The following is a 21,452-nucleotide window of genomic DNA, read 5'->3' on the forward strand; positions in this document are numbered from 1 at the left end:
GTGGAATCTACTGGTAAACTCTCAGGACAATCACGTCACAGCATACTCTGTGAGCTTCTCAAAGACAGAGGCTGCGTCACACCTCCGTCACTCTCTCCAGCCTCCCCAGTTGTCAGGGAGGAGGGCGAAGAGCCATAAAGGTGAGGTAAATAGGTGCGCCATGGCACGTCTGCAGCAGGTGTTAGTAGGGACAAGTCTTGCAGCTGCTGGGTGCTGCTGGGAAAAATACACTTTTAGCCTCTTAGCCTTTCAGCCCAGCGGGTCCCAGCTGTGACATCACACAAATTAAAGGGGAAATATAATTACAGCCGGCCTCCGCCTCTTCCATTAATAATGCATCAGAGAGAAAGGGTGAGAGAAAAAAACGAAAGAGAAAAGGTTGACACAGTGAATCAGAAGAGAGGCTGTGTCAGCACAGCCAAGTCGACAAGTCTGATTACTGTATGTCAGCCTGACACATTACAGACAGGTACAGCGACAGGAAGAGGCAATTAGGCGTATTACTGACACTGCCAAGTCAGACAGCCTCAGAAGAAAGGATGAGGGCAATTTACTTCCACTGCCAGTCAGTGTCTCAGTTCCACTCACTCTAATCCTCTCTACACGTCTCTTCTGGATCTACAAGCGGCCTGAATGGATCCCTGAATTACATCCTACTCACCATTCATCACATTGTAGCAAAACACCCTGGATTGTTCTCTTTCCAATGTTATTACAGGTACACAGACACGGGTAGCCACAGTGAGAGCGTCAGGTCTAACGTCACCATGATGACTCAAATAGAATAAGTGGTCTAATTTGTCACTGTAATTTAGCTGTCTGGCAGTGGTTCTTACACAGACATGACTCAACCAATCCAACACCTCGATCTGGATTGATCCTCCAGAGAGGTTAATGTTTCCTGGGTCCTACTTCCTACAGTATGGTGCTAGCCTACAATGTCATAGCGTTGGGTCACCCTGTCCCGACTACAGTCACTACACCTATAGTATTGTCATGCTGGATTGGTTACTAAAATATCTGATGGGCCAAGAGGTTGTTTTAAGACTGTGTTGATTTTTCTGTTTGTCTGAAAGAAAAAAAAAATGTGTTAGCGAAAAAACTGAAGTTAGGTTATCTGGATGGTGAGGCAGACAGTCGCACCATTGATGGGGGTGAGTTTCCAGTTGCCGCGCACAGTGGCGTCACTGCGCAGGGAGAAGTTGAGCCTGCCACCGTGCTGGGGACCATCACTGTCCCGGGATGCCAGCACCAAGGCCTGGTCCTCCCAGCGAGGTGTACACAGGTACTTCCAGGAGTAGTCCCCCACCAACACAGGACTGTTGTCATTCACATCCAGGATATGTACCGTTACCAGGGTGGAGGCTGACAGAGAAGAGTTCCCTTGGGGGCAAATAGTTCAGTTTTAATAAACATTAGTACCCATTGAATCACTGGTAACAATAGTCCTCGTATTGGGTGCTGCTGGCCTTGACAAGCACAGAGAGGGACATTAGAAACCACAACCTCTCTGAACTACAAAGCAGATTTTAAAATGTTTCTGATACCTGTACACTTCGATCCAACCAACATATTACAGTATCTCCTCCACCAATTAACACCACTGTCCTCTCTAGCCTCTACCGGTTTGGACTCAAGATGTGAGTAAGAGCCCCCATTCTGCGGGTAATGGACCAGTCTGAATTGAATTTCACTAGACATGATAATAAGTGCATACGAGGGATGAGGGCAGTGGGTAATTGGAGAGGTGCCGTGTGCAGCTCTCAGACCCTGCAGGTCTATCTTCTGTTCTGAGTCATACTTATCTAGTGTTGGGAGGATTGGATTTGAGTTTTCTATACAACATACACCCCCTCCTCACTCCCCACTCTACACCCACCAGCTAGCTGGCTACACACTGGCTGTCACTTCGCATGACTCACTCCCTGCTTATTACATTGTCAGTGAATACTGTGTGGTCTTGAATTCTCAATGGAAGTATTGCTTTAGCCTTGCCTTATTAAATGTGACACCCACTGGGACAAACAGAAGGCCGAGGTCTAAGCTGCCCTGAAGCCTCTGTCTGGAAAGATAGAGAAATATAGAAATAGACATTATTCTCAGAAAATCATCTTACGTCCATCTTCAGCCATGACCTCCATAGTGTAGGTGCTGTTTTCCTCTCTGTCCAAGGCCTGGACGGTCTTCAGCTCACCTGAGTACTTCCCAATGGAGAAATACCTCTTTGTGTCTCCTCTGAGCGAGTATCTGGACAAAAACAAAACCCAAACCATTAGTACGTATTACTTCAGAGTATATGTGGGGTGCCTTTAAACTGTGAATTAATGTTTATTTTTCATTATTTCTGATGAATGATGTTTCACCTGATTGGGTGTGAGTCTGGGTCATATCCACGAATAGTGGCAATAACCCGTCCTGGCTCCTCCCCCTCTCTGACAGTGACCTCGTAGTGGCTCTGGGACAGGATGGGGCCCTCGTTGATATCGTCCACATAGATGGAGACGGTTGCCGTGGACGCTGGGCCATACCTCCCTCGGACCAGGGCCACTGGGTTTTGAGCACTAAGGACCAGGATGTACTCGCTCTCCCGCTCGAAGTCCAGCACCTGCATGCATACAGGTTGCCATAGAAAGGCTGCTCATATGGAAGCGCATGCACTAACATACATGTAGTGTTCTGAGAGCTGTGAAATATGGGAACATAGTGTTCTACATACAGTGCAAGAATGAACACTAGGAAAATAATAATGGGAGGGCTTTACTAACATTTCCTAGAAAACAGCAGACTTTATCTAAAGAGCAAAAAGCGGTCAGTGAATCTGTTGTGAATGTGCCATTTCAGCACTCCATGAGATGCACAGGCTGCTCATTTAGACTGAGCAAAATATCGAACCGCCCCCTCCAGAGGCATGGGATTGTATTACGCTCATCGAGCAAACACAGGAGGTCAGAAAGAGCCTGCATATGTCTGCTGGGAATCGGCGCGTTCCACATATTTACAGACTGATTCTACAGCGACTCTAAAGTAAACAAGGCCTCTATAATACCGTCACCTGCATGTGAGACAAGCTGATTTACCGGCAGAGTTTTATTTCCACTGTAAAACAGAAACTGGAATGACAGGGACGGCCATTTGATTCAAGGGTCAACTGACATGAATCATGCTTGTGACGGAGAATCCCATTAGTGGACAGCCGTTGCTATGCTTACTCTGTGAGTTGTCTACGTTCTGGTGAAATGAAGTGATTGTTGTTGCTAATAACATGTAGCCTGGCCCAAATAGCTACCTCTGTTGCTAGAGAGAAAACACAGACGTTCAGACGTTGATCTGTGTTGGAGTGACTAATGGTGCTGACTGGAGGTGAAGTGCTGGTTTGTGTCAGGCAACAACCAGAAGAATCCAACCACCACTCAGCTGCTGTTGCTGGCCTTAAGTTACTGTGTGGAGGGCGGCCCACTCGGTTAAATGGGGACACTTGAAGCATGAGAGTCTCCAGCTCAATGGATTTAAAAAGAAGGAGACGATTACTTGTGATCCCCTCTTTCATATCAAGATCATAATAAGATCAAAGCATTAGTCCAGTGTGTGAGGTTGTGTGTGTGTGTGTGTGTGTGTGTGTGTGTGTGTGTGTGTGTGTGTGTGTGTGTGTGTGTGTGTGTGTGTGTGTGTGTGTGTGTGTGTGTGTGTGTGTGTGGTATGTGTAGCGCATGCGCGTGGGTGTGTTCGTCTGTAATCTCCATTCTTTCCCCTGAAAAGGATTGAATCAGCTATGTGCACCTGCCACCCAGCACACGGCCACTGACCACACACTTTTCTATCCCATCATCTCTAATTCACCATTCATGACGGCAGGTGTGTATGCGTGTGGGAGACATTTCAACAGAACTCATGCTTGACATGGGTCTGGTAAAAGGCCCAGAGTTTTTCCTGATCAAGTCACATAGATTATCATGCTACACCTAACCTCAGACACATCTGCCTACAGTACAGCAGGAGCTGAATATCCACATTGATATCATCTTTACGCTATCAAAACAACTGTAGCACAGCACCAGAGAGCCAGATGAGCTAGTGTTTAGTTAGCAGTGCCTTGCCTATGTGGTTTATAGTGAGTAAACTGCAATTACTTTCTACAGACTAATGGCACTGTGCGATTATTCAATTAGACTTTGTGGAATCTGTTCTTAATAAGACAATGGGACTACCCTCTGGGTTGTGTCAGTCTCGCCACAAGGTCACATATTAGTGAGCATGCTCTGATGCACTAACATGCTATTTTATCGTTGGCTAGCTTTAAGCGTGTACCTGCTGCACAAACAATACACCATACGTGGTGCTTCAAAATTAGCTACAGTAGGCCTATGTCAGAGCCTTATACGGCTCTGTCATACATTTGATATTGTTACTGTATGTCAGGGTCCATCAGATACAATGCAAAGGGGTTGTGCTCCAGTCCTATATCAGTTTAGACAACTCCTGGTTTACCTCTGTGGAATATGGGTAACATTTCTCTACTCTCATAGAGAGGTAGAACATAGTTGCCACACTTCCAGGGAATTGGGACACACACAATGACAAACACTCTCTCTTTGTCTCCAAAGCCCTCCTGTCCAGGCCAGGGGAGAGCTGAGGCAGGGCGATGCTGAGGCGGGGCTGGGAGGGTGGAGGGGATTACAGGAGACCAGGGAAGAGCCAGAGAGACACCCCAGGGATGGGCTCAGATTATTTTGGGATAAACTCTTTTTTTTTGTCATGGCTTATTTTTGGGACACGTGCCGTTGAAATAGCCACGTGTGTGTATGAAGAGACACAGAAAGTGATATACAAGATTCAATATGCCTGTATCTTTTCTTTATGGTTACTTACCGAAATGCATAATTATTAGAGTCTACATTGCATATTTCTATGAAGATATTATTACTGTTGAGATCATGTTAAAATGCATCATATTCATCGACGTCTAGGGCTCTCTGGGTTGTGTCTTATTTGTGAATGAAAAAGAGAGAATAGAGACTGTTGAATGAAGGAGATGGCCGTACCTTGGAGAGGATGATTGAAACCTCATTGGTCTGCTTGTCTGTGACCAGCGTGAACACCTCCTCCTCGTTGCCAGACTCCAGCCTGTAATTCACCTGCCAGCTGTCTCCTCCCCTCTCATCAGCATCCCACGCCGACACCACTGTTACCGTGGCTCCCAAAGGAGCATCCTCTGCCAGGTGGAAGGGGCCGTACTAGGAGAGAGGGGGAGGAGGGAGAGAGAAAGGTGAGAGGAGAAAGGGAGAGAGGAGGGGGGGATGAGGACAGGGAGAAGAAAAAGATCATGAAGCAGGGGCTACTACATCTGCATTGCTTTCTCTCTGGAGTTTTAGGCTGGGTATCTGTAAAGCACTTTGTGACAACTGCTGATGTAAAAACAGCTTTATAAAATTAATGTGATTGATTGAGAAATAGTTGAAAAGTATATTATTTAGTATTAGATTGATTTAGCTTAGAATGTGCACTTTTAGGACTACTCCATTGGTTCCGTTGTTCCAGGCAAACTAAATCAAGTGCATTTCAAAAGTTTTAACATATTTGACATAATCTAGGTTATGTATTTGACCCAGGTCTGGTGTGTGTATGCAGGCGTGTCCCCTGTGGCCCTGTGTTGTTGACCTTCATTCACACACCTCCTATCTCTCTGCTTGGGAGTCCTTTAATCTGCCACTCACTGTGACCCTCCACTGAAGCGGCTGTGTCTCTGATCTGCTTGCCCAGGCTAGAGGGTCGCTGATACCATGGGTCTCACCACTCACCTGCCAGCTCCCTACAAACCCGTTCACATGTTGCTGGAAAAAGCAGGGGCACTCTGGCGTGACCCACTCAAGAGCTTTTTCCACCTCTGTGTGTGTCTGTGTGTGTGTGTGTGTGTGTGTGTGTGTGTGTGTGTGTGTGTGTGTGTGTGTGTGTGTGTGTGTGTGTGTGTGTGTGTGTGTGTGTGTGTGTGTGTGTGTGTGTGTGTGTGTGTGTGTGTGTGTGTGTGTGTGTGTGTGTGTGTGTGTGCCATAGTGAAAGAACATGAGCCTGGGGCTGGCATCGACTCAAGAAATGATCGACAGCATTGTTGAGGTGCATAGAGAATCCAAAATGAGAATGGCTGTAAATCTTTTGCCATGGCTTGCACCCAATGAGGAACACACTGGATGACTCTGGAATGACTGTAGAATATGAAGGCAGGGCACGTCTCCTGTATCTTAACAGTACCTTCTCTCACTCCGAGAGCATCTAAACATAACAAGCACAGTTGGTGTTTACATTGACTTAGTCTAGCACCAGGTCAACGAGAGCTTTGTGTGTTCATTGTCACATGTCCCCATCTTAAGATGGCGATTTGCTCCCACATCTTTCACGACTATCCTGTCTCCTGCATTATTCAGGAGGTGTGGGTGTAGACTGTTTTCCATTCTGGAACAGTGTGTGAGAAAACAGTCTATCTTTGGCCCGTATACTGCATACCTTGAGGCCAGAGCTAACCCAATGTTGTCTCATAGAGACCTCAGCTGTGACTTCATTATTCATGAGGATCGACTATGGAAAAGACCGCTGGAAACACTGACTGTCCCCAAAGATGCTCTCATAGATCAAAAATAGCCTTTATGTTAAGATTAAGGTCAATTTAATTGGTAGGCTCAGGGACACTCCCCCCGTACCAGAGGAGATGACGACACTGTGCGGCTAATGAGATCTCTTATGATTCACTTCTGAGGGCTTTTTATTGACAAATTCCAGAACAATGCAGTTCATTTCTCTATTAGAAGGGATGCATTTTTCACTTTTAACAAAGTATTTCATATTTCATCTAAAACCACTTTTTTGGACTAGTGTGCTCAGACATAATATTGAATATTGCTCAGTGCGATGATTTTTCTATAAAGATGTGAAATGTTCCGACTGCTGTAAGTGTGAGGGATATCATTTAGAGCTGTCTTATGGCGATGCTGTGGATTTGCCTATTCTATAAATAAAGGATTCTCACAGGCCTCATCTGAGGCTTACTCAGATTAACTCAGAGAACATTGTCCATTTGGAGCACAATGAGAAAAAACCCTACAATAATATGGTTCCATCTCTACAGATGTAGGATATTAATTTGATCACCCTGTTGCGGGAGAACTTTCCTGCAATGCACGAAATGTAAAACGTGTAGTGTATTTGAGGTTTAAAAATGCTTCTGAAATTTCCGATTTGATTTTCCATTACGAAAAATTGCCCATTAATTATAATCCACATAATAATTCACATTTTCTGTTGCTGCAGGATTACTTTCCTGCTGTAGCAAACTGGCTCAAATGATGATCCTACATTTGTATAAGCCTGAGATTAAAGCTCGGATCCCCCTCGAAGCACTCCATCTCGCTCCCCTCTGGGAAATCAAATCAGTGACCTGGAGGGAGAGTTCACACAGCAGCCATCCAACAGAAGAGAAAAATCTAATATATAAGCAGATAGATTTGCAATGAGTGCTCTGAATCACTTCTATCCCCCAAACCCCAAATCACAGGTCAGTCCCCTCTTCAGCCTGCGTAAAGGTACCTCGTGTTGAGTGAAGACGGGTGCGTTGTTGTTCTCGTCCTGCACTGTCACAACCACAGTACAGGAGCTGTTTAACCCTGCAAATGAAATCATCATCAGAGAGAGATAGGCTCCATTTGTGAGTCATTTCGTTTGGCATGCCTCTGTCATACTGATGCCCTCAGTCTTAATCATGATCATCAGTCACTGTAGTGTCATATTTAAACAATATTCTCCTCAGAGGATACATCTGCTAGTCTAAAACTCATTTACAATACCACTGCACCCGTGTCTACATATCACAATAGGTTACTACTATAGAGTATCTCTGGATTATCTTTACATTGTACTATGCATACATTATCTTTGTGGAAGTAATCCCTCACCCCTCTCCCTAACACCACAGAACCACATTGCCATGCAGTACTGTTGGTCACCTTTAGCGTCCTCAGCAGTGATGGTCAGTGTGTACTGTGGGGCGGCTCCCTCTAGGTTGTCTGCCTGCACTGAGATGACCCCAGAGTCACGGTCCACCCGGAACAAGGCACGAGGGCTCTCTGGGATCTGGCCAACCAGCCGGTAGAAGATCCTCACGTTATCTGTTTTGGGATCATCGTTGTCGGCTGCTTGAACTGTGAGGATTTCCGTCCCTGGGAAAAGAGCAAAGTCCTCACAGATTAGTGTGTGGGCAAAACAAAAACAGAATTGAACCCTCTCCATAGTTTTTATTTTTTTTCGGAGTATTTCGTTTTAAGCCTAAACAAAAAGCCTTTGTGATCCAGTTTGTTCCAGAGTTATCTGTAGGAGTGTGTTAAATGAGTGTTCTGAGGGTTGTGCCTCACCCCGTGGGGCGAGCTCCTTGACCACGGTGTGGTACTGTGTAGTAGGGAACGTGGGCCTGTTGTCGTTGGCATCGCCCACCATCACCCTCAGCTCCACAGGCTTGGCGATCTCCCTGCCGTCCGGACGCTCCACCACAATGCTGATCTGGAACTAACAGACAGAGCCACATGGGGTCATGTACTTTCACAAAATGTCAGATAGATTAAATCTCCCTGTCTGGATGCACAGTGAGACCACAAACAGTCACACTGGAATAACACAGAGCGCCAGCTCTCAGCCTGGAAAGATCTTCATGTTCTGTATTGAACGTGGCACAATTACACACTGGAACATCAGTTTGAGATAAAGCCACAACGATTTTGTATTTATTATCTATTGAGCTTTCTTAGAATAGATGGGGGGATGGGAGGTGTGTGGGGTGTATGAGTGTGAATAAAATGTGTTGTTTTTTTTAGTGCAGATTGCCCCCCTCCCCCCTTTCACTTCAACCTGAAGACAGGCAGTGACTGTGTGTCCATTGATTCATGGACTGCTATTCAGCTCACAGCACTGAGCCATTTTGCTTGTATAGCGCCTTCTTTGACACGTCCAGGGATTATTCATCATCTCTGCACCCCGTACGGGCACACAACTCTGTCAACACCAAGTGAAAGGTACTGTACATGTGCATCCCCCTTCTCCTCTCCTCCCTCTTCCCTCCATCAGCTGTACGAGTCACATGCCGCTGACATATGAGTCTCAGTTAGTCAGCGTGGAACCATCTCAATCAGGGAACCTGGACTGCCTCACTCGTGTTGTTTTGTGTGAGGAGGTGTATCGATAGGCTGTGACTCAGTGTGATGCATGCTGGAACATGACAGCTCCATCACGGTAGGTGACAGTCACTGCCAGGCAGGAAGAGAGGTGAAGGAGGGGAGAGGGGGTGTGTCTGGCTTTATAATTACTGTACTATAGGTAGAGTTCAGACAGAATAGACTCTCAGAGGGCTTTCTGTAGAAACAGAACATCCAATACAGTGATGGATTTCTCCTTACTTGTGTCAGACCAGTGAGCAGTAAGGTCTCTGGGCAGACATGTTGCTTGCTACTCTGCAGAATGACCCCAAAGTCAACCTGTGCCAAAAAGTGATGTTTATCTAATCCTGTACAGCTTTGGAGCTTAGCTTCTTGGCAAACTCCAGAGGAGGAAAAAAGACACGTTGTGATTTGAGTCATGATCCTCCTTTTCTTGTTTACCCCGATTTTCCTCTGTCCTTACAGTGTAATGTCGTACATCACATGACATTACTCTGCATTCACTGCCCTAACAAGTCTTTACTCTACGATAAATACAGGGGGTACGATAGATACAATGTGAATGAAAACAGTGTGCCCACTCACCTGGTCCTGAGTCTCTCTGTCTAGTGGGGCGTTGAGAGAGATGACTCCCTCTCTGCTGACAGTGAACAGCATCTCTGGGAATTCCCCCTCCAGGCTGTACTCTACCAGACCCCCACTCCACTTCACCTAGACACAGCACAGGGAAGCAGGGAAGGCACCGAACAGGTCATAAACTGAACATCGTCAATTCAACATTCTCTCTGCACTGCAGGATTGTAGGATTGAGCCCCCCTTCAGCTGTTCTCTCTCTCTCTCTCTCTCTCTCTCTCTCTCTCTCTCTCTCTCTCTCTCTCTCTCTCTCTCTCTAGTAAAGCATAGATACCTAGGCTTTACTAGAGAGGGAAACCCCTGATTTAAAGCACAGGGCTGGACAGGGAGCTGTATGATTGGCTCAAAGGACCCCATGAAACAGCACCCAAGAAGGAGCTGTGTACATCTCCTCATCACACTGTCACACTCCACTCCATTGTTTTGGAGATGGCTCCCCAAACATTGAGGCTGTGTATACACAAGACTCTCTTCTCACTACTGCCTTACTCCCAGTGTTATTGTGTTTCAGGGCCTCAGTGCTTTGAAGAGATGTAGTATATAACAACGTGATTAATGACTTGGTTGTTCTAAAAATGGAGGAGTAGAGCACACTAGCTGATGTAATGTTTTGCTTTCAGTGCTTTTTTAACAGCTTGCAGTGCACGCTCTGTCTTCTATGTCACCTTGTGAATAAGCAGTCTTAAAAGGCAATTCCGCCACTTTTCAACTTCATATTCATTATCTCCAGCACCATACCAGTGTCTGCGTATGTGAAAATGGCGCGTTTCTATGATCTGTGGTTAAAAGGATAAGAAGAAAGGTCCTAAAACATTATTCAGTGATTTTCAAAGCCTGCAACGAGATTCTAGACAGAGGGAGGGTATTTTCTTGCTCCTTGCGTCACCGCGCATCTCATGTTTGAAAATCACTCTTTTTAAAATGTTTTCATTTTTTGATTATGTCAACAAAACGTAGAAATGCGTCGTTTTCACATTTGTAGACACTGGTATTGTGCTGGAGATAATGAAATGAGGTTGAAAAGTGGTGGAATTGCCCACAACTTCTGTATTTCTAATAGATCCATTTTATTTTACAAATCTGACTTACATGTATAAGAAGTATGCTCAATGTGGAATTCTCCTGCCTTGATTTAGCCTGATTGTTATTTTGGAAAAATACAGAAAATGCCCAAAGATGAGCAATGCTTCTTGAGATCAACAACCAAAGTGCACCTATATCAATGATATGTGACTGAATGAAAATATTTGGAAAGAGAAATGCATAATAGAAGAAAAATACATCAGCATAATGCATACGTGTTGCACGACATTTCACTGGGTAGATAAATGACTTTCCATGCTGTTGATAGTAAAGGGCTCCCAGCCATACACAGAGTCTTTCAACATGACCCCCCCATCTGTTTGGTAACAGCATAGCTGTGAGTCCTACCGCCTACATACACATGGTGGTAAATGCAGAGTGGGTGGAGAGAGGCTTTTCCCATCATGTAGGCACAGTCACCAGTGGTGGATTCTACACTGTTAACCCTTTACATGGACATGCAGATGTGGTATTATGTGGTGCCTCTACAATACAAGTTACAGCCTAATTAATTGTGATATAGTAATAGTATGTTGACAAACAGATTCCTACTAAGTAGATGCACTATAAAAAACATAAGTAATAGCCGATATAATCTTTACATTGCAGTATAAAGTAATAATATACATCATGATGCTTTGTGGTCCTTTGTAGCGCTTAGCTCAGTTGGTAGAGCAATGGCGCTTGTGGATAAAAGTGTCTGCTAAATGGCATATATTATTATTATTATTTTGCAATCAGATTTAAAAGAAGCATATATTTTTTGAGAATCTCAAGAACAGAGTCATCTTGTACTTTAAACCTGGTCCATGCTTTTCTGTCAGCCTCCCACCTCCCTGACCCCGCCTCTGAGCTGTGAAGAGCTCTAGAGCACAACTTCAAACACATTCTCTCTTTCTCTCTCTCTCTCTCACACACACACATTTATGTTCTGGCAGAGATTTGGAGGATTTGTTTGAGATTTTGCCTGTCCACATTTGGATAGATTTTATTTTAGGTTGGTAAATTGCCATTGAAAATGTGAAAAAGATCAAATCTGCCCACGTTTTGAGTCCACACGTTTTCAGTGGGCGGATGGAGCTGGCGTGAGTGAGAGGAGGAGAGGAGGAGGAGAGGAGGAAGAGGAGGTGGAGGGGAGTTACTGTGGTGACACCCACAGACCACACTGAAATTTAGAAATACACATATTCACAGCAAATCATGACTTTATGTTCTCGAATTTGCATTACTGTCTTGAGGTCTTAAGTTTGCATTTCTGACAATGTTCCATTGTTGTAAGCACCTATATATAGAAAACAGACTATTGTTTTCCAGACTAATAAATGTTGATAGAAATGCAGAGAAGATTCATACTACTGAGCAGTAACAGAACGTCTAGTTTTCCTCTTTCTGATAATGTCAGATGTTTCCGGTTATTCAAATCAAATCAAATTGTATTTGTCACATACACGTGTTTAGCAGATGTTATTGCGGGTGTAGAGAAATGCTTGTGCTTCTACCTCCGACAGTGCAGTAATATCTAACAAGTAATATCTAACAATTTCACAACATATACCCAATATGGTTAATTTAAGAATATATACATAAATGGACAAGCATGCACAGCTTTACACAGCTTTAGTGATTTTGTGCTGATGCAAGCAGTGGGCCGTGGCTAATATTATAAATGTTGAATAACAAGCTAAACGTCAGACTGTAAAGCAGACCAGGTGCAGATACAGAGACACTGGCCCCGCACAGAGCACAGAGACTGATCCCTATTCAATACAACCGCTAAGTCAGAAACAAAGTGTGAGGTTTGATTGAGCAATCTTCGACATTATGGACACACACACAGACACACACACCGACAGCGGGAACGGAACCTCAGGCTACCGTGACTCAGGCAGGGGAAAGGCTAGGGGTATGAGTGACATTAATAATGCACACCTTGGTCGCTTAGGAAAGCCCGGAGGGGGGGGGGGGGGCTAGAAAGATAACAACACAACTGCAGTATCCTGATGATTCACCCATTCCTTTACAAGGAACAGTCAAATAGAATATCTGAGGAAAGTTCACAGTGTTTGACATTTGTCAGAAGACCCCTTTCCATTTTTCTAGACTAGAGGCAAATGACACCTGAGTATGTAATGTATGCAGGAATATACAGATATCTCTGTGATCCCTGAAAGCATCACTGTGTGTCACCTGTGAGATGGGGATGGAGAAGGAGCATGATACTATGTCACCTGTGAGATGGGGGTGGGGTAGGGGCCAGGGAGGTTCTACCTGTGAAATGGGGATGGGGTAGGGGCCGGGGAGGTTCTACCTGTGAAATGGGGTAGGGGCCAGGGAGGTTCTACCTGTGAGATGGGGATGGGGCCAGGGAGGTTCTACTTGTGAAATGGGGATGGGGTAGGGGCCAGGGAGGTTCTACCTGTGAAATGGGGTAGGGGCCAGGGAGGTTCTACCTGTGAGATGGAGATGGGGCCAGGGAGGTTCTACCTGTGAAATGGGGATGGGGGTAGGGGCCAGGGAGGTTCTACCTGTGAGATGGGGATGGGGGTAGGGGCCAGGGAGGTCCTACCTGTGAGATGGGGATGGGGCCAGGGAGGTTCTACCTGTGAAATGGGGATAGGGTAGGGGCCAGGGAGGTTCTACCTGTGAGATGGGGATAGGGTAGGGGCCAGGGAGGTTCTACCTGTGAGATGGGGATGGGGCCAGGGAGGTTCTACCTGTGAGATGGGGATGGGGGTAGGGGCCAGGGAGGTTCTACCTGTGAGATGGGTGTGGGGCCAGGGAGGTTCTACCTGTGAGATGGGGATGGGGTAGGGGCCAGGGAGGTTCTACCTGTGAGATGGGGATGGGGCCAGGGAGGTTCTACCTGTGAGATGGGGATGGGGCCAGGGAGGTTCTACCTGTGAAATGGGGATGGGGGTAGGGGCCAGGGAGGTTCTACCTGTGAGATGGGGATGGGGTAGGGGCCAGGGAGGTTCTCCTGGAGGCGAACAGGGTCTGGTGACGCCCAGGTGTTTCCCGTCACCTCCACCGTCACGATGCCCATGGAGAAGAAAGCGTTGGGTTTCCCCCCCATGTCCTTCACCATCACTGACAGCTTGTAGCGGCCACACATCTCTGGGTCCAGGGTGGAAGCCCCTGGAACACACACACATATATATCAATATATTACAATCAGACATTTAGACAAACACACAAAATAAATCACTGAGGTCAGCAGTAGCATACGTCATAATTATTATCATATATAATGATAACCGGGGGCTGTAGGCTATAGGCTATATATAGCAGTTGAATATACAGTAACCACCACAAGTGGGGCAGAATGAAATAACCAAGGGGAGAAATTGGGCTGTTGAATGATTGTGGTGGCATGTTAGGTGTTTAACTGAAAGTGTTTTCCAGTCTGATTTTATAGGATATGTCTCAGTGTCTAGAAACACACAGTTGACCTGTAAAATGTAAAGCCCTGCTTGGTGGCTATAATGGGTCACTTAAATTGAATGGCGGACTGCTACGATCCAGGGAGTCCTGGAGCTGCATTACGTTGTTCACAGACAGCACGTTAAAAAAAGCGGGAAAACATTGTTAATAACCCACTAACAAGGCCATCAGAGTCCTAAATACGTAATTAGCCAATTTCACAGTTAAATGGATGTGACACTCTGGCTCTATGGACTTTATAATTGAGCCAGGGTTGTTCTTTTTCATGTGTTTGGGTGTATTTCATTTGGTGGTGTTGGGGATGGGTGAGTTTCATTTTGTTTGTGTCTATGGTGATTGGTCTATGACTCCCAATCGGAGGTAACGAGTGTCAGCTGTCGGCTCGTTATCTCTGATTGGGAGCCATATATATTCTGTGTGTTTTCTCCTTTGTTTTGTGGGTTATTGTTTCCGTGTTGCTGTTAGTCTGTATCAGTATTTGAACTTCACGTATCGTCATTTGTTGTTTTCTTCGTGGTTGCTTTAAATAATAAAGTCATCATGTTCACTCCACGCGCTGCGTATTGGTCCGCTCCTTCAGATGATCGTGACAGAATAACCCACCACAAAAGGACCAAGCAGCGTAACAAGCGGCAACAGGACCTACCTACACAGGAGTTATGGACGCCTCCTAAGGATTTTTGGACATGGGAGGAGATTCGGGCTGGAAAGGGTCCTTGGGCACAACCGGAGGAATATCACCGCCCTCGTGAAGAGCTGGAGGCAGCCAAAGCCGAGAGGAGGTGGTACGAGGAGGCAGCGCGAAGGCGAGGCTGGAAGCCCGTGGAAGAGAGGCAACCCCAATAAATTTTTGGGGGGGGGCACATGGCTTGGGCAGCTGGGCAGCAGGAGGCTGCCACAGGGAGAAAAGGAGAGAAGGCTAACGGAGTACGGGAGCCATTGGCGAGTGGAAGGAGGGAAGTTGTTGTGGCACGGCATGAGAGACTGAAGTGTGTTACCAGTCCGGTCCGGCCCGTTCCTGATCCGCAGTTAAGGCCATTGGTGTGTGTTCCCGGTATGGACCGGCCTGTTCCTACTCCACGCACCAGGTCCACGATGTGCGTCGCCAGCCGGCCAGAGTCTGCCGTCTGCCCTAGGGCGTCTGAACTGCCCGTCTGCCAAGCGCTGCATAAGCCGCCCGTCTGTACTGAGCCTGCAAAGCCGCCCGTCTGCCATGAGCCTTCAGAGCCGTCCGCCAGATCGGAGCCGCTAGAGCCTTCCGCCAGACAGGAGCCGCTAGAGCCTTCCGCCAGACAGAATCATACACCTGCTATGGAATCAGCAGGAGCCGACGCAGCCCATACTAGACTGGAAGCTCAGGTTCGGGACCAGCAAGAGCAGCTCCTGCAGATGGGAGCCGCCCTGCTGGAGGTGATGACTGCAATCCGAGGCTGGGGTCCGCCTCCACCGCCAGCCGCCCAGCCAGCACCATCAGCCAGCCATGAGCAGCCAGATCCGTCAGCCAGCCATGAGCAGCCAGATCCGTCAGCCAGCCAGGATCCGCCAGAGCCGTCTAGCCAGGATCCGCCAGAGCCGTCCAGCCAGGATCCGCCAGAGCCGTCTAGCCAGGATCCGCCAGAGCCGTCTAGCCAGGATCCGCCAGAGCCGTCTAGCCAGGATCCGCCAGAGCCGTCCAGCCAGGATCCGCCAGAGCCGTCCAGCAAGGATCCGCCAGAGCCGTCCAGCCAGGATCCGCCAGAGCCGTCCAGCCAGGATCCGCCAGAGCCGTCCAGCCAGGATCCGCCAGAGCCGTCCAGCCAGGATCCGCCAGAGCCGTCCAGCCTGGATCCGCCAGAGCCGTCCAGCCTGGATCCGCCAGAGCCGTCCCGCCGGGATCCGCCAGAGCCGTCCAGCCGGGATCCGCCAGAGCCGTCCAACCGGGATCCGCCAGAGCCGTCCAGCCGGGATCCGCCAGAGCCGTCCAGCCGGGATCCGCCAGAGCCGTCCAGCCGGGATCCGCCAGAGCCGTCCAGCCGGGATCCGCCAGAGCCGTCCAGCCGGGATCCGCCAGAGCCGTCCAGCCGGGATCCGCCAGAGCCGTCCAGCCGGGATCCGCCAGAGCCGACCAGCCGGGATCCGCCATTCAGTCAGGTACTGTCCCTTAGCCCGGTGCTGCCCCGTAGTCCGGTGCTGCCCCTTAGTCCGGTGCTGCCCCTTAGCCCGGTGCTGCCCCTTGTCCCGGTGCTGCCCCTTATCCCGGTGCTGCCCCTTATCCCGGTGCTGCCCCTTATCCCGGTGCTGCCCCTTAGGCCGATGCTGCCCCTTAGTCCGGTGTTGCCCCTTAGTCCAGGTGGGGTTAGTTGGAGGGTGGTCATTGGGAGGAGGCTACCGAAGCAGGTTGTGACTGTGGTGGGGTGGGGATCACGACCGGGGCCAGAGCCGCCACCGTGGACAGACGCCCACCCAGACCCTCCCCTAGTCCTGATGTTGGTGCGCCCGGAGTTCGCACCTTTAGGGGGGGGTACTGTGACACTCTGGCTCTATGGACTTTATAATTGAGCCAGGGTTGTTCTTTTTCATGTGTTTGGGTGTATTTCATTTGGTGGTGTTGGGGATGGGTGAGTTTCATTTTGTTTGTGTCTATGGTGATTGGTCTATGACTCCCAATCGGAGGTAACGAGTGTCAGCTGTCGGCTCGTTATCTCTGATTGGGAGCCATATATATTCTGTGTGTTTTCTCCTTTGTTTTGTGGGTTATTGTTTCCGTGTTGCTGTTAGTCTGTATCAGTATTTGAACTTCACGTATCGTCATTTGTTGTTTTCTTCGTGGTTGCTTTAAATAATAAAGTCATCATGTTCACTCCACGCGCTGCGTATTGGTCCGCTCCTTCAGATGATCGTGACAATGGACCTATAGTGGCAGCCAATGGGGTGGATTGGGGTTGTTAGTGTTGTCTAGCTTCAGTCATGCTGTAACATAGGGCCACCATGGTAACCAGAAGTCCTGAAATAGCACCAACACTGCCCAAATTGGGACTGTTTTTATCAGAGTTAACTGGTGTACGTGTGTATGTGTGTACGTGCGTGTGTGTGTGTATGTGTGTGTGTGTACGTGCATGTGCGTGTGTACATGCGTGTGTGTGTGCGTGCGCATGTGTATGTGGATTGAGAGGAGTGTACTAAGTAATTCATTTAACTGTGAATTGAGAAAAGTAAGACAATACCATGTAGAATAAAACAGGACAGTTGAGTGAGGGGCCTATAACTCACCGTCCTCAGTGAGTGACACCTCGCCGGTCACAGAGTCTATGAAGAACATGTGACTGGAGGGGATCCTGGGGGTCTGGTCCATCAGGCTGAAGCGCAGGTCAGCATGGGCTGTGTTACGGTCGTCACGGTCAGATGCCCCCACCTGCATGAATGAGATCCCTAGCCAAGAGAAAGATAGACAAGCTTCTGTACAGCTGTGTACATTCACACTGTGATTTGACTAGTCTATCATAAGCAAGGATGACAATGGCTATTTCTTATAGTGAAACATCCTTACTCAGTTCAAATCCCAGTATTCCTCCTGGACAATCCTGATTTAATTATGATAACCTTCAGACTTTATTCCAACATAATTTTACATAACTTTACATTTGGTAAAAACATGAATTGTTTAACATATTTGTATCTACTGTCGTTCATGTGAATAGAGGCACACTTTATGGGGATATTACTATAACCTCTCAATGTAAAGTCTGCTCTATAATTGCCTGAAGTTCACATCACAATGTTATCAATGGTAACCCACTATCTGTTGGTGTGATGCTCACACTCACACAGCACCCTCCGTTTATCCACTCAACCGTGAGTCCCCTCAGTTACATAAATCCAAACGCTTGAGTCATCTCTTACACAAAAACTCAAAGAACTACCCCACAATAGCTCAAGGTCAGACTGTAGTAAGACCCCAATAAAAAAGATGAAGCACATCACCTCTACCTCTAATACATGTCCTTCACTAGAGCCATGTGGTTAGTTCAGGTGATACTATTTCTGTATAAGTCATGAAGATTCAGACAATGCAAACATCACTCATCAGTATGTATTGGGAAATAAACTCATGAATATGTCACAAATTTAAATCCCTTCTGTGAACTCCGGTATTTGTTTTCTCCTGAATGGTGGATGGGCTCTATGTTCTGGCTAGTATAACCAACCTTTCAGAAGTCCCAGCTGCACACTGCCTCTCATGCTCTCCTCGATAAACACAGGCACGTTGTCGTTCTTGTCAATGACGCATACTTCCACCATAAAGCTCTGAGACTGCAAGGATACTGTGAAGGACACCTGTGATGAGCGCACAAGGTTTCAAGCGCTTAGTACCTAATCGTGCCCCTCATAACACGCTAAAGATGTCTTCAATGCTATATGAAGACATTGTAGTCTCTCACTTTTACATATACAGTATTTCTCACCAATCTGCTCCACACTAAAATTGTAACATTTTATTAGGCAGAGATCTAAATTAAGCATGGAGGTAATAGCATTCTTTCACTCAGGCTGCTACTCAAATGGCCAATATTGACTTCCTAATTTAGGTCTATCTTCCGTTCCTGCAGTGACTGGCTATGCCTGTCACGCAATCCTGGGCTAACAAGGGTGACATTACTTGACTTCCTGTAGTAATTATTTTCTCTAGTGGCAATTACAGCTGAGAAGCTGGGGGGGAAAACTCACTTCCAGCTTAAAGTAAATGCAACTGTAAGTATGAAGGGCAAATATAAGTTAATTAAGACAAATACGGTAGCCTAAAGATCTAATTTGATTGTAATTAACTAAGGATATTGTGTCTCATTTGATGTTGCTAGACAGTACATTGTTTGAGGACAAGCCAGAGATAATACACCCCAATCAAAACAAATCATTGCAATATATTGCATTCAATTTGATGGTATTTTTGATGAGGATGATTACAATATCGTTCCATCCATGCAATCTCATAGGTCACCTTGTGTTCCATCTTTGCCAATGGCCATAATAACCGCATGGATGATTAATCACGTATTGTGATGTATTGTAAACGTAATCATGTATTGTAAACATATCACTACATGCATAGATAATGCCATAAATGTGTGACTGTCAACCTGCAGAGAGTAAGATGGCTGCTTCTCTCTGTCCAGAGGCTTCAGGGCATAAAGAAATCCTGCCTCAACTCCAAAGATCCCCTCATCGTCCCCTTTCACCACAACGTCAGTGTAGGTAGCTGGGAGGTCAGGGAGCTGTGTTGGACAAGGACAATAATATTAATTCAATCTACAATTCCCTCTTCACTACAATAGACTTTAACTTTAGTATTCTCGGCAAGAGTCACATGTGCAGCTAAAATAAAACTTCTGGTTACTGTGTGTGGGCAAATGTTGACCTTTTACATCATAGTTGAGAGGATAACTGTATGTCACTGCAAGCACAGGAGATCTCTGGGCCTTGTGTAATGTCTTTTTGCTCTGCTCATATAAAGTCAATTGATTATTCACCCATTCTATGACGTGTAAATGGATGAATATGTGTATGTATAGCTCCATCTGGCAATCCTTTTGAATCTTTTGAGTGAGCGGTTATGTGTCATAATGAACGTTAACATTTTCCCCCTTATGGAAAACTTGTTCACCGCTGACAGTTTGTTCTCAAGGGTGTCACAAGCTGCTGGCAGAGGGGCAGTCACAAAACAGACGCTCTCTGGTCCAGACCCACAATGCCTGTGTCTGGCCCGGCCATGGTCAGATATGAATGGGTATCCTAGTCATGTACTGTGTGACTGTCTATCGTAGAGGACTGTCATGCAGCCTGGCCTGGCACGGTGTGACTGTGGCATGGTTAGAGCAGCCTATGAAACAGGAGCATGCTGGTGATCTCGTGCCACTCAGCGCTGCATGTTTTACGGCTTCACATACCACATAGCAACTGGCTCTCAGCTGCCAAAGCCGTGCCAATGATCTCAGCATGTGTTCAACTCCTGAGAACCTAACACTTTGATTTGGTCTGGGATACTTCTTTCTTGACTGCTCCATAACCTCATTTTAGATCAACAGGCTGCAAAGTCTATATTTAAGGCTATGCAGTGGTTGACAAAGTAGCTAATCGTTCACACCAAACATTCTTCTCTTGTCATGCATCTAATGTGTTGACATGAAATGCAAATGTTTTCATGACAGAAATGTATCTTTTTCATTCTTACATTCATGTTATGATTTTAAAAAACAGCTATCATGTGCCAGAGCAGGATACCTGAGAAGTTCAGAGCCGTTCAAATAGTAAAGCTGGTGAGAAAACAACTCTGACTCATAGACCTGACTGTCAGTGCCATTTCTGCTCAAGAACACACATTTTAAAGTAATAATGTTGTCCTTTCCACCCTAACACAAAGTAGAGCCAATTATCCGATCTCCACCATGTCCGCCATTAGAGTGAATCTGAGGTATGTTTTGATCATACATCATGCAAAAGGGAAGAACTGACTGGACCACGCATTTAATTTGACAGCTTCAAAAGGCCTTCAGTTACAGTGTCAAACACATGCGCTGCCAGGACAAACCTGATGATTTCTAAGTGAAGAAAAGAATCCTCCTGGCATGGATGCAGGGCTGGCGGTCTAGCATTAAACAGACAGAGGCGCTCCAATTTTTGTTTCGTGATGAGGGAGCTGTGCGGGAGTAGCTCCGGTATAATTATATCTTGAGCGCTGAATGCAGTGCAACAGCAAACCTTTTTATGGCTCTTCTCCCTCTTTTACTTGCATACAGCCATTAATACATAAATCTCAGCAGGACCAGGGTATGATGCATCACACAGACTGGCAGCAATATGGAGAGAATTATTCCTTAATTATTATTTTCCAATAAGCAAGCTGTTTTGTTGTAAATGTTTTTTTTTTGTTGCATAAATGGTGAAATTAACTGAAAAGTCTTACCTTAGCCAGGTACCATGGGAAAATACCATCATAGTTTTCAGGGACGCCAATTTTAAGATTGGCCCCTGAGCACTGTGCGGGAGTCTGAAGTACCACCAACTACAAAAATCCAAGGAGGCAAAAGACAGCATGACTTTCAATCATTTAGTTGAAGTTTATTTTCACGTAAA

At 46.5% G+C, this 21,452-nt stretch overlaps 1 protein-coding gene across 1 annotated transcript in view; it reads right to left on the reverse strand.

Moving 5' to 3' along the window:
* LOC311111474 (cadherin-16-like) overlaps nt 1-21,452 on the reverse strand; it is a 29,101-nt gene that overhangs the window by 6,069 nt on the left and 1,580 nt on the right. The window contains exons 3-15 of the mRNA XM_084154209.1: nt 21,283-21,381; nt 19,460-19,594; nt 18,530-18,659; nt 17,595-17,753; nt 13,843-14,039; nt 9,774-9,899; nt 8,394-8,544; nt 7,989-8,201; nt 7,573-7,649; nt 5,040-5,231; nt 2,364-2,605; nt 2,117-2,247; nt 1,144-1,383 (exon numbers count right to left, since the gene is read on the reverse strand). Of these exons, the coding sequence (XP_084010335.1) occupies nt 1,144-1,383; nt 2,117-2,247; nt 2,364-2,605; nt 5,040-5,231; nt 7,573-7,649; nt 7,989-8,201; nt 8,394-8,544; nt 9,774-9,899; nt 13,843-14,039; nt 17,595-17,753; nt 18,530-18,659; nt 19,460-19,594; nt 21,283-21,381 (2,092 nt within the window). The remainder of the gene's footprint in view (nt 1-1,143; nt 1,384-2,116; nt 2,248-2,363; nt 2,606-5,039; nt 5,232-7,572; nt 7,650-7,988; nt 8,202-8,393; nt 8,545-9,773; nt 9,900-13,842; nt 14,040-17,594; nt 17,754-18,529; nt 18,660-19,459; nt 19,595-21,282; nt 21,382-21,452) is intronic.

The sequence above is a fragment of the Coregonus lavaretus genome (assembly GCF_964263955.1).
Source record: "Coregonus lavaretus genome assembly, chromosome: 37".
In the NCBI taxonomy this organism is placed as follows: domain Eukaryota; kingdom Metazoa; phylum Chordata; class Actinopteri; order Salmoniformes; family Salmonidae; genus Coregonus; species Coregonus lavaretus.